Source organism: Mobula hypostoma, chromosome 2, assembly GCF_963921235.1.
Source record: "Mobula hypostoma chromosome 2, sMobHyp1.1, whole genome shotgun sequence".
Classification (NCBI taxonomy): Eukaryota; Metazoa; Chordata; class Chondrichthyes; order Myliobatiformes; family Myliobatidae; genus Mobula; species Mobula hypostoma.
In genome coordinates, this window is record NC_086098.1 from 118,415,552 (window position 1) to 118,427,628 (window position 12,077).

General features: G+C 43.2%; 1 protein-coding gene across 3 annotated transcripts in view; it reads left to right on the forward strand.

Moving 5' to 3' along the window:
- abcc10 (ATP-binding cassette, sub-family C (CFTR/MRP), member 10) overlaps window positions 1–12,077 on the forward strand; it is a 92,991-nt gene that overhangs the window by 72,797 nt on the left and 8,117 nt on the right. For all 3 annotated transcript variants that reach the window (XM_063040528.1, XM_063040529.1, XM_063040530.1), the window contains 2 exons: window positions 1,339–1,499; window positions 10,151–10,404. In XM_063040528.1, coding sequence (XP_062896598.1) covers window positions 1,339–1,499; window positions 10,151–10,404 — 415 coding nt within the window. The remainder of the gene's footprint in view (window positions 1–1,338; window positions 1,500–10,150; window positions 10,405–12,077) is intronic.

Here is a 12,077-nt window from a genome sequence, read left to right on the forward strand (position 1 = left end):
AGTTGCAACTTATCCAGCTGACTGCAATTTTCCCCTATCATCAGCATCTCCTTGCTTGGAGTTTCATTACACATTGTCTTTGTAAACCAACTACCCCATCCTCAAGCACTATCACTCTGGTTCCCATCCCCCTGCCAAATTAGTTTAAACCCTCCCGAACAACTCCAACAAACCTGCCCACAAGGATATTGGTCCCTGTCAGGTTCAGGTGTAACCCATCCCTTTTGTACAGGTCATACCTTCCCCAGAAGAGATCCCAATGATCCATAAACCTGAACCCCTGCCCCCTGCACCAACTCCTCAGCGACACATTCAACTGCTAAATCATCCTATTCTTACTCTGGCGTGTGGCACAGTCAGCAATCCAGCGATTACTACCCTGGAGGTCTTGTTTCTCAGCTTTCTACCTCTCTTCCGGACCTCCTCACCTTGTCTACCTATGACATTGGTGCCAATATACACTGAGACTTCCGGCTGCTCATCCTCACTCTGGACCCTTACAAGTCCAAAAGCTGCTCTGTACATCAGTCTAGACAAGTACATGTACTTTCTTTGACAACCTTTCTGTATTTTCATAAATAAATTCAGAACCTATTCTTTTAAAACATATTGAAATTACACAATTTATTAATTCTGACTATCCCAAGCATGCTTATTGCCTGTAAGTTTCTTTGAACCTCCACTGTTTCCATTATCATTTGCACAACATTAAGACCAATTATTAGCCCACGCTTGATTGATTTGCATTTGCCTGCATTGAAACCCATCTAAGATTTTGCCCAGTTGCTTTATCCAAGTCTCCTGAATTTACATTTAAGTGTTAGGACTGTGACCTGATGCAGAAAGTTGCAATGAAAACTCAATTAAATAGTGCGAAAGGGGAGTTCATGGATCGTTCAGAAATCTGATGACAGAGGAGAAGAAGCTGTTCCAAAAACACTAAGTGTGTATTTTGGGCTCCGGTACCTCCTCCTTGTCGTTAGTAATGAGAAGAGGGCAAGTCACACATGGTAAGGATCCTTAATGATGCAAGCCACCTTCGTGAGGCAACACCTTTTGAAGATGTCTTTGATGGTGGGGGGGCTCGAGCCTGCGGTGGAGTTAGCCAAGTCTACAACTCTCTGATCCTCTGTAAGAATTTGCTGGAGTCTTTGGTGACATATGCAATTCCCATCAAACTCCTAATGAAGTGTATTCACTAGCATGCCTCCCTCATGATTGCATCAATATGTCGGACCAATGTGAGTCCATTTGACCTATTCTCTCTTCACATGTCAATCACCAGCACGTTTCAACTCAAGGTGAGTAACTACCATATTGTTTTTTCTCTTGTCTCAGGCCTGGTGGGTCTCGCCCTATCCTATGCTCTGTCAATCACAAACTTACTCTCCGGAGTCATTTCTAGCTTCACACAAACTGAAATACAGATGGTGAGTGTGGAACGCCTGGATGAATATATCACTGAAGTTCCAAATGAGCCTCAGGATTACTCAGTTGAGGTAAGAGGAGATTTGGGTGGGGATGGAGATGGGGAGAAAGGGAGGGAGTAAATGAGAGAGGGTGTTGTGTGTGTTTGTGTGAAAAGGTGAAGACAAGAAGAATGACTGGAATGTGTAACAGCTGCTACATCTGGATCACTGGGGTAAATGCTTTTCAGGAATGGTCAAATCCACCTGGTTATATAAAATGAAAATCAGAAAATCTGTTGACTCTGGAAGATTGAAACAAAAATAGAAAATGCTGGAAACATTTGGCAGTTCAGGTAGCGTCTGTTGTTAGATTCTGATGTTTTTGATCCAGGGTGCTTTCAGAAGTCAAGAAAGGGGCATAAAACTTGTTGCTTCATAATCATTTTGTTAAGTGCTAATAGAAAAAAGAGAGTTGGTAACAGGAAAGAGCAGAGGTCTGGTAGGGGAAAGAAAGAAGAAGTAAAGATGGCAGGCCAACGTGTTCAGTCCTTCCTATACCATAGATAAAATACGTGCTATTCAAATTTGTAGATAAGAGCTAACCAATCAAATAACCCCTATTCAAATAATGCAATACCAAGAAGCTTCCAGAAAGAGACTGATATGTATCTACTAGGGAACCCGATGAACAATTGCATATACATATGGTGACCATTAGGAAACACCCTGAACAGTTACACGTATGTAGGTAGTTATATTAAATACAAGCAGGCATAATTGTTAAACTGTACAGAAAATAACCATGATACAATCTGATCCAAAACTGTGACAGAAAAAGCATTAACATTTTGGGTTGAAGATCCTATGTCTTGACATGCAGAGCTGATGAAAATTGTTTATTCTGAAACAGTAACTCTTGTTTCTCTTCCACAAATGCTGCCTGACCTGCTAAGTATTTACAGAATTTTGTGTTTATATATAATGGAAGAAATGTTTATCAGATCCTATGGAATATTTTTGAGCATGGATAAGAAATAAATGACATACCGTTTCTGGAATGTCAAAGTGTATTTGATAAGATACCAAACAAAAAACTTATATCAGGTAAAGGAACATGGAGATAGGTAACATGGTTACACAGACAGAACACTAATTAGAGTCATACAGTTAATCAAAATAGAAACAGGCCTTTCAGCCCAAGCTATCCTTACTAACCAAGGTGCCAACCTGAACCACTCCCATCTCCCACTGGCAGCTCATTCCATATACCCACCACCTTCTGTGTGGAAGATCTTTCCCTCAGGTCTCTTTCTAAATCTTTCACGTCTCATCTTAAATCTACGCCTTCTACTTTTAAACTCCTCCACCTTGGGGAAAAGACTCTGACCATCTGCCTTACTTAAGCCCATCATGATTTTATAAACCTCTATGAAATTACCCCTCATCCTCCCTTGCTCAGGGAAAGCAGCTCCAGCCTATCAAATCTCCTTGTAACCCAAGCCCTCAAGTCCCAGCAACTTCCTGTGAAGCTTTTCTGCACCCTCTCAAGCTTAATCGTATACTTTTTGTAGTATGGCGACTAAAGCTGTGCACATTACTCCAAATGTGGGCTCACCAACAACTTGTACAGATGTATTCTCCTTCACCTTATTCGCCAAGGATATCTCATGTCCCCTTTTTGCCCCAGTTTCCTTCTACAATATAGTCCTGTATCCATAATACTCCTTGAGAAATTCATAGAGGTTTACAGCACAGAAACAGGCTCTTGGGCCCGTGTTGACCAAGTAGCCCGCCAAGCCAGTCTGCCTACATTTGATCCACATTTCTTTAAACCAGTGTTTCCCATCCTTTTTTACCCCAACACCCCCCAAAACACCTTATACTTGTCAGCGCCCCCAAAGTACCTTCATACTTGCCAACACCCCCAAAGCACCTTCAAACTTGCCAACGTGCCCCCCCCCCCCAAAGCACCTTCAGGCTTGCCAACACCTCTCTTAGGGACAGTGTACTTTCCACTTGGCGACAGCTGTGTGGGGACAGGGTTCGTATTCTGGAGATGGAAAGAACAACTAGAAGACAGAAGAAGAGAGCCAGGAGAAATGAAGCCATGGTTGCCACCACCACTACATATACATGTCCCACCTGCAATAGTTCCTGTGGGTCCAGGTCACAAAGATTTCACCGTTAAAGGAGTGGACATTGTCATTGGATTTCGATGGACAACCGAAGAAGAAGACTTTCCAGCACCCCTCTAGTATAAAATCGTGTCTACCATCTGCTAACGTGAGAAAAACGATTCTGCTTTAAATTATTATTTGTCTTTAAACCTAGCTTACACAGTGCCAGTGTGCTGTACAGCAGCTTCAATATCAATGTGACCCTTGAGCTTGATGGTTTTTAGCAGGAGTTGAAATATCTGGTTCAAGTTGTGACAGCAAAAGCCTTAAGTCCCCATGTAACAATGTCCAAGTGGTTTCTGTTTTTTGTGAGTATGTGGTCACTGCACTGACGGCTCTTTCAACAAGGTAGGACAATGGAAATGCAATGAAGAGCCACTTGGCTCTTCTCCAAAGACCAGGAAATTTTGTATGACAGTGTATGACAGTGTAGCCACATACCACAAAAGCTGACATTTTTTGAAAAGCATTTTTGCTTTTCACCATTCTGAATTTTGATAATTTCTTCTTGCAAGGTCTCTTCCTGTTCTTCCACCCTGCAAAGAAATGGGTTAAATGCCCAGTCTGGAATTTCCAGATCATTCACATGCTTGAATCGATTCTGAAAATCCTTCTTCAGTGACTGCAGGTGTAAGCAGTACTCTTGCAAATCACTGTCTGTGAAAGAGAGTGCCATACTTTCCATGCAGGGAAACTGTGAAAACATTTGTCTCCCAATGCTTTGCTTATGTATTTCCAATTTTCCAATAAAAGTGGACACTGTACTTCTTGCCTGGATTAAATTGAAATTCTCTCCCTGCAGTTTCATATTTAGAATGTTCATTTTGTCATTCAGATGCCACATCTCCACATAGAAGTTCAATCTTGTTTCCCAAGCTCTTGTCGACTTTGAGCAAAAATTCAACCACAGTGTCAAAAATATCAAAGAAACGTTTTATGCAGCAGCCTTCTGACAGACAGTGCACTTCAATGTGAAGAAGCAAGTGTTTAAACTCTTCACCATTATCTTTGCATTACTGGCAAAATATTCTACTGTTTAATGGATGAGCTTTAATTTTGTTGATAGCAGATATTACAAAAGTCATACTTGAAAAAATTGGCTGGCTGAGGTTTTAGGCGAAGAGATGTTAACGATGAATTGCACGATGGACTGCAAAAGGACTTGGAGTTTCTTTTTTCATAAATGTCACTAAACCAGCATGTGAACCTGTCATATATGGTGCTCCATCTATTGCACAAGAAACCATTTTCATAATCAGAATACTTTTATCGTCAATATACGTTTTGAGCTCGTCGTTGATTGATTCTCTGTTGGTATTTGGTTTTGACTTTTTACAAAAGAGAATCTCTTCTGAAGATGCATTAACAAGGATTCAGATTGGAATCTGAATGTTAGTTGGGATGAAGCTGGTGTTCAGCAAGCTACCTTTATACTATTCTAGTTCACACAATTAACCAATCATGTAAGATGGTTCCTGACTGCACATATGAAGCTGAGGTCACTTTGAACAACTCAGGAGGAATCCTCAGGGTCAGTGGGTTCACTGATTGGCTCTATTTCACCATTTGGTTCTGGCCTGCGCTGTATCATTGCACGTTCTGTTTTCTATAGATCTGTAGAGAAAATTGAGAGAGTGTACTTGACTAACAGCTGTTAAATTACATGAACCCATTCTGTGCCGTGAGTCAAGGGGAGCTGTTGGCACCCTGGTTCTAATTTATGCATCCCTCATTCATAGTTTGGTTGGTAAGGTCAGATGAGATTGCGTTGTGACGACAAGTTGCTCATTGCCTGCAGAGCTATGGTTCTTCCTGTGTTCCAGTGCTCATTCTTTTTTTTTTGAAGTGCCTGCTCTAGTAACGGTCAGTCAGGTCTCTTTGCCTCAAGTTAGGGTGCTGCTTACTGCAACCCCCCCCCAGGAAATTCTTTTTCCCCTAATGCCCCTTAGGTCACGTAACCATCCCCATTGGGAATCACTGCTCTAAACCTTTCCTATTCATATACCTAACTTTTTAAATGTTGTAATTGTACCTATAGTACCTCTATCTCTTCCTCTGGCTGCTCATTCCAAATACTCAACTCTCTCTGTGTGAAAATGTTGTCCCTGAGTCCACTTTAAATCTCAGCTTAAAACTACACCGTAGTTTTTCATGACCCCCAACCCACAACCATGGGGAAAAGGTCTGTGTGCATTCACCCTATCAATGTCCCTCATGATTTTACAGACCTCTATAAAATTATCCCTCAGCCTCCTACCCTCCAGGAACAACAGCACCAGCTTATCCGATCTCTTCTTATAGTTTGTGCCCTCTAGTTGTGATAACCTCCTTGCGAATATTTTCTGCACCCTTTCCAGTGTAATCTATCTTTCCTAAAACCAGCCATCGAGAACCACATATGGTACTCCAACTATGGTCTCTGCAACATCCTGTACAACTCTCGAGTCGTAGTGCAAAGCCACATAGACACAGGCCCTTTGGCCCAATGAGTACATGCTGACCACACTGTCTGTCCAGTTCCCTGCGTTCAGCCTAAATCCCTCCAAGCCCCACCCTTCCATGTACCAATCCAAGTGCTTCCTAAGTGATACTATTGTTACCAATGTAAGATGTGAATCCATTGGGATTATTTATAATATCTGGTGTTCTTGGTGCAGCCTCCTTCAAGACAGTGAGATCAATATGCAGATTGGGTCATTGCTTCATCTAACACCTTCACCCCATCCAGGATCTCCCAGTGGCCAGCCATTTTAAGTCTGCTTCCCATTGTCAAACTGCTATGTATGTCCACGGCCTCCTCTGCTGTCACGTTGAGGCCAGAAGCAGGTTGGAGGACAAACACCTTGAATTCCACCTTGGCAGACTCCAACCTGCTGGCATTAATATTGATTTCTCTACCTTCCAGTAACCACTCTTGTCTGTTCCCCACCCCACCCCACGTTTGTCTTCCCTTGTCCCTGTAGTCCTGTACCCCTTTCTTCCTCCCCACCCACACAACTTGCCCATCACCTTCAGCTTTTTCCTTCTAGTTTCCCACCTTCTTCCCTTTTTTCTGTGCTCTACTGTCAGATTCCTTGTCAGCCCTTTGTTTCTTCTACCTATTCCCAACTTTTCACATATTACTGTTCCCCTCCACCTTCCTATTTTTTCTCTCTCGCCTGGATTTGCTTATCACCCACCAGCTCATGCCCTTCCCCCTTCCCCGACCCTCTTATTCTTGCTTTTGCCTTTTTCTTTCCGGTCCTAATGAAGTGTGTTGGCCCAAAATGTTGACTGTTCATTTCCCTCCATAGACGTTGCCTGTCTGGTGTATTTCTCCAGCATTTTGTGTGTGTGGAGCCAGAATTCAGCATCTACAGTCTCTCTTATGTTGCTTTCAATGAGCTATGGACTTATACTTTCTTTTGTTCAATTAAGCTTCCTACCGCCCTACCATTGATAGTGTAAGTCCTATGTTGGTCTGCCTTTATTTCACACCTGTCTGTGTTGAAATCCATTTGCCATTCTGTGCCTGACTTATCAAACTGATCAAGGTCCCCCTGCAATCTACAACACCTACTTTGCTGTCAACAACACCTCCCAATTTCAAGTATTCACAAATTTACTGATCAAGTCTTGTGTATTTGTGTCCAAATCATTTATCTAAATCATGAATAACAGAAGTTGCTACACTGAACCCTCAGCACACCACTCGTCAGTGACCTCCATTCCGAGAAGCAGCCTTCAACCACCCCTGTCTGTCTGCTTCCTCCGAGCCAATGTTGGATCCATCTTATGAGCCTTCCTTAAATCAAGGTTAAGTACAAGTTTATTGTCATTTCAACCAGACACATGTATACCTCCAAACGAAACAACGTTCCTCCAGACCAGGGTGCAGAACACAGTGCGTATAACTGACACGCAACACAAAGAGTAACATTACCAAACAAATAATAAGGTGCATTTTTTTACAGGTTAAAAAGAAAACAGTGTAACACTACTGGCGTTTCATACGTGATGAGACCTGGGTGGTGGCAGGGAGTTTAGTAGTTGCATGGCCTGTGGGAAGAAGTTGGTTCCTATCCTAATAGTCCCTGTCCTAATGCTACAGTACGCCCTGCCTGATGGTAGGGGCTCAAAGAGATTACTGGGCCGATGGGATGGATCACTGACAGTGCAAAGGGCCCTGCATGTACAGTACTCCTGATACGTCTCTCAGATGGATGAAAGAGAGACCTTGATGATCCTCTCAGCAGTCCTTACAATCCTTTGGAAGGGAGTGCATTCAGGTGCCTTACAGTTCCCATATGGTGCTCCTGTAAAAGTTAGTTAGAGTGTGGGTCTCTTCAGGAACTGGAGACACTGCTAAGGAGTTGGTTTTGAGGGACCAGATATGTTCGTACTGTGGCGACCCACTTTCTAGCACACACGAACTGGCTCACGAAACAGCGCGCGCCGGCAGAGAGGCTGGCCTCAAAAAGGCCGCCAGGCCATCTTCACCAGCAAGGGGAAAACCCCGCGCGCGGAAAGGGTCTGCGAATATGCATTCCCCACAGCAGTCCTGCCCGGGGAGGGTGGGAACGGGAAGGCTTTAAAGGAGGCCGCGACGTTTGAATAAATCTTTTTTTATCGCAACTCCAACTCACCGACTACGTGTGGTTATTCTAGCGCTGTGTGTAGCACACTGCTGCAGTACATTATGTGCACACCCTGAAACTTGGTGCTCCTAACTCTCTCCATGGAGGAACTGCTTATAGTACGTGCAGTGAGGAATGACCTGTCTGCACCTTCCTAAGGTCCACAATCATCTCTTTGGTCTTGTCCACACTGAGCCTCAAGTTGTTGTGTTTGCACCATTCGACCAGCTGCTCTGCCTCCTCTCTGTACGCTGTCTCATCGTCGTTGCTGATGAGACCAACCACTTGTGTCATAATGAACCAACTTAATGATTGGGTTGGAAGTGGATCCAGCAGTTCCTCAGCAGTGTGAATAGCAGCAGGATGAGCACACGGCCCTAGGGGGCCGTGATGGAGCTAGAGATGTTACTGCCAACACTGACTGACTGGCCCTTCTATCAAGAAGTCGAAGGTCCAATTACAGAGAGAGACGATGAGACCCAACGAGGACAGATTCCATCAAAAGGAACACAATGACCTAACCGAAGAAGGCCAGAGAGTCAGACACCACCTTCACCACCCTGTCTAGCTGTGTCACCATTTTCAGGGAACTATGTACTTGTACCCCTACATTCACTTGATCTCAGCTGCCTTAACCTGACATGTACCTTGTTCTTCCTTATCAGAGCCTTAGTGTCCTTCATCAGTCAGGGTTCCCTAATCCTGCTAGCCTTGTCCTACACTCTAAATGGAACATGTTGCCTTGAACTTCCCCTGTCTCACTTTCCTGTTCTATAACACAAGGTAAAAAGTAGATCTTTTTCAGGTTGGAAGGACTAGGGCAAACAAGGAACATTACTTTCCACTCAACTATTTAAAGTCTTCATAAATTTGACACGGAAGTCTGAAAAAGGTAGAAAAGTGAGCTGTGATGATGATACAAAACTGCAAAGTGATGTGGAAAGGTTTGGTGAGCATAAAGTGCAAAGTGATATGGAAAGGTGAGGTGAGAGGATAAACTGCAAAGGGAATATAATAACAACATAAAAACATTTGGTGCTTGTATGGCTCCTTGTACCCACTCCACTGTTTAGGAAAATCATGGATAGAATCCATATAATGTGAAAAAGTCTGAGGTGGTTCCTTTTGATCAGAAAACCATTTTCTCTGTTAAATGATTATCAGAGGTTGTGCACAAAGAGACCTTGGTTTGTGTGCTGTTTATCATATGAGACAAGTTAACACTGAAATACAGCAACAATTGGCAAGGTAGATATGTGTAATAGTTGGAGTATGAATAATAAATTTTACTGTGGTGCCAAATGTGATCGTGTGTTTCACTTTGTTTCCATTCCCATCCACATATGTATTGGTGGCAAAGGGTGAAATGATTTCACACTATGCGCTATCCAAATGTCCCATCCACTCTGTTGATGTCCCACCTCTCACCCTGTGAGGTACCTTACTGCAAATTCCCATACCAACATGATTTCACACCATGCACTATCCAAGTGTCCCTTCCACTCTGTCGATGTCCCACCTCTCACCCCGTGTGGTACCTTACTGCAAATTCCCATACCAACATCAGGGGATACAAGTCATCTTTCTCTGGAACAGCCTCCAGTAAATGGTACTCTTTCAGTGGCTAGAACTGCTTATCACCTTCACCCTGTACTCTAGAATGGTCATCAGCCCTGAGTAAAAATCTTCCACTGCGTTTCTCAACATCCTTGTGAAATCCTTATAGAATGTAGATTGCCTGTAGGTCTTCCTCTGCCCATCGACAGATCAATAATTCTACATCCTAGGACATTCTTTTGTCAAGAGTAACATTTTTCTTCTGTCTTCCAGAATTCCTTGTTAGTGCCCACTGCACTCAGCTGAAAGACCAGTGAGGCTTAAGGCACTTTGAGAGATTTTTTCTGTGAACAAATTGTTGAAAATGTTACCTGTATATTTTTGTGTTCAGGTTTCTTCTACATGGCCACAGCATGGTATGATTTTATTCCAAGATGTAGTCCTTGTGTATCGGCCAGGACTACCTACTGTGCTCAATGGAATTAACATCAGGATTAATCCTGGTGAGAAAGTTGGGATTGTGGGTCGGACAGGTTCAGGAAAGTCCTCTCTCTTCCTGGCATTATTTCGAATGGTGGAGTTGACGGAGGGTCAGATTTTTATCGACAGTGTTGACACACGAACTGTTAGTTTGTTAGAACTTCGGTAAGTAGTTTCTCTGTTTTTTCTGCACATTTCTGCTTTAGGCGGGTGCTGGTCAGTGGATGAGTACACTGCAGTGGGCTTGATGGTGGGCATGGATCTGGGAGAGTCGATACAGAGCACATATGGTTCCAGGAGTGATCATCATGCCAAGCTTTGAAGACATTTTATGCTGGCTGGACGTCAGTGACTACTGCTGTGTGCGATAGATATAAATGACTTGGAGGGGTGGCGTAGTGGCATAGCAGCTAGTGTAACACTGTGACAGCGCCAGTGATCGTGGTTCAATTCTGGCGCTGTCTGTAAGGAGCTCGTACATGCTCCCCGTGACCGTGGGGTTTCCTCCGGGTGTTCCGATTTCCTCCCACATTCCAAAGGTGTGCTGGTTAGCAGGTTAGTTGGTCACATGGGTGCAATTAATCAGCATGGGCTTGTTGGGCTGTTTGGAAAGGACTGTTACTGTTTTGTGTCTCTAAATAAAATAAAATAGAAAAAAATAGATGAGTGGGTTAGTAAGCTTGCAGATGTCGCAAATATTCATGGCATTGTGGATAGTGTAGAAGGTTGCCAAAAGATAGATCAGTTACAGATCTGGGCAAACAGAGATAATTCTGGCAAGTGTTGTACTTTGGGAGATTAAGTGCAAACTGAAAGTACACAGTTAATGTCAGTATCCTTAACAGTGTGGATATGCCGTAGGTTTTTGGGCCCGAATCCATAGCCCCAGAAAGTGGCTGCAGCAGTTGATCATGCGGTTAAGAAGGAATATGGCACGTTTACCTTTATTATCAAGGCATTGCAGTCAAGAGTCAAAAGGTAGTGTTGTACCTTTGTAAAATTCCATTTAGGCCACATCTGGAGCATTGCATTCAGTTCTGGTGCTCCTGTTACAGGAAGGATGTGGAGGCTTTGGAGACGGTGCAGAAGAAATTTACCAGTCTTTCAGAACGGAGGGCAGGTATTATAAAGGGAGGTTAGACATTCTCGGGTTGTTTATACTGGAGTGTAAAAGCTGGGGGGGACATGATTAAAGTTCATCTAGTTATGAGAAACATAGCGTAGACAGCCAGTGTCTTTTTTTTTGGATTGAAATGTCAAGTGTTGGAGGCCATGCATTTAAGATGAGAGGCTAAAGTCTTTTTTTAACACAGAGTATGGGGTGCTGGAATGTGCTGCTGGGGATGGGACTGGAGTCAGATACAATAGGGGCATTTAAGAGGCTGTCAGATAGGCACATGAATGTGCAGGAAATGGAAGGTATGGGTATATAAATGGAATAGTGTAATTAGCTATCATTAGTTTAAGTAGTTTGCCTCAATATTTGAGATTGTTTAATGTAATTTCCAGTACACTTTTGTAAAGAAAAATGAAAAAAATGTTACTCTGGATCTGATACAGCACAAAAAATCATAATAAGATAAAAAAACACAATAATAACAAAAAGACACAATAATTGTAAAGCAACACACACAGAATGCTGGAGGAACTCAGCAGGTCAGGCAGCATCTGTGGAAGTGAATAAGCAGTCGACGTTTTGACCAAGAACGTCCTTCAGGACTGGAAAGGAAGGGGAGAGACGCCAGAATAGAACGGTGAGGGGGAGGGGAAGGAGGCTGTCTAGAAGGTGATAGGTGAAACCAGGTGGTGGGAAAGGTAAAGGGCTGGAGAGGAAAGAA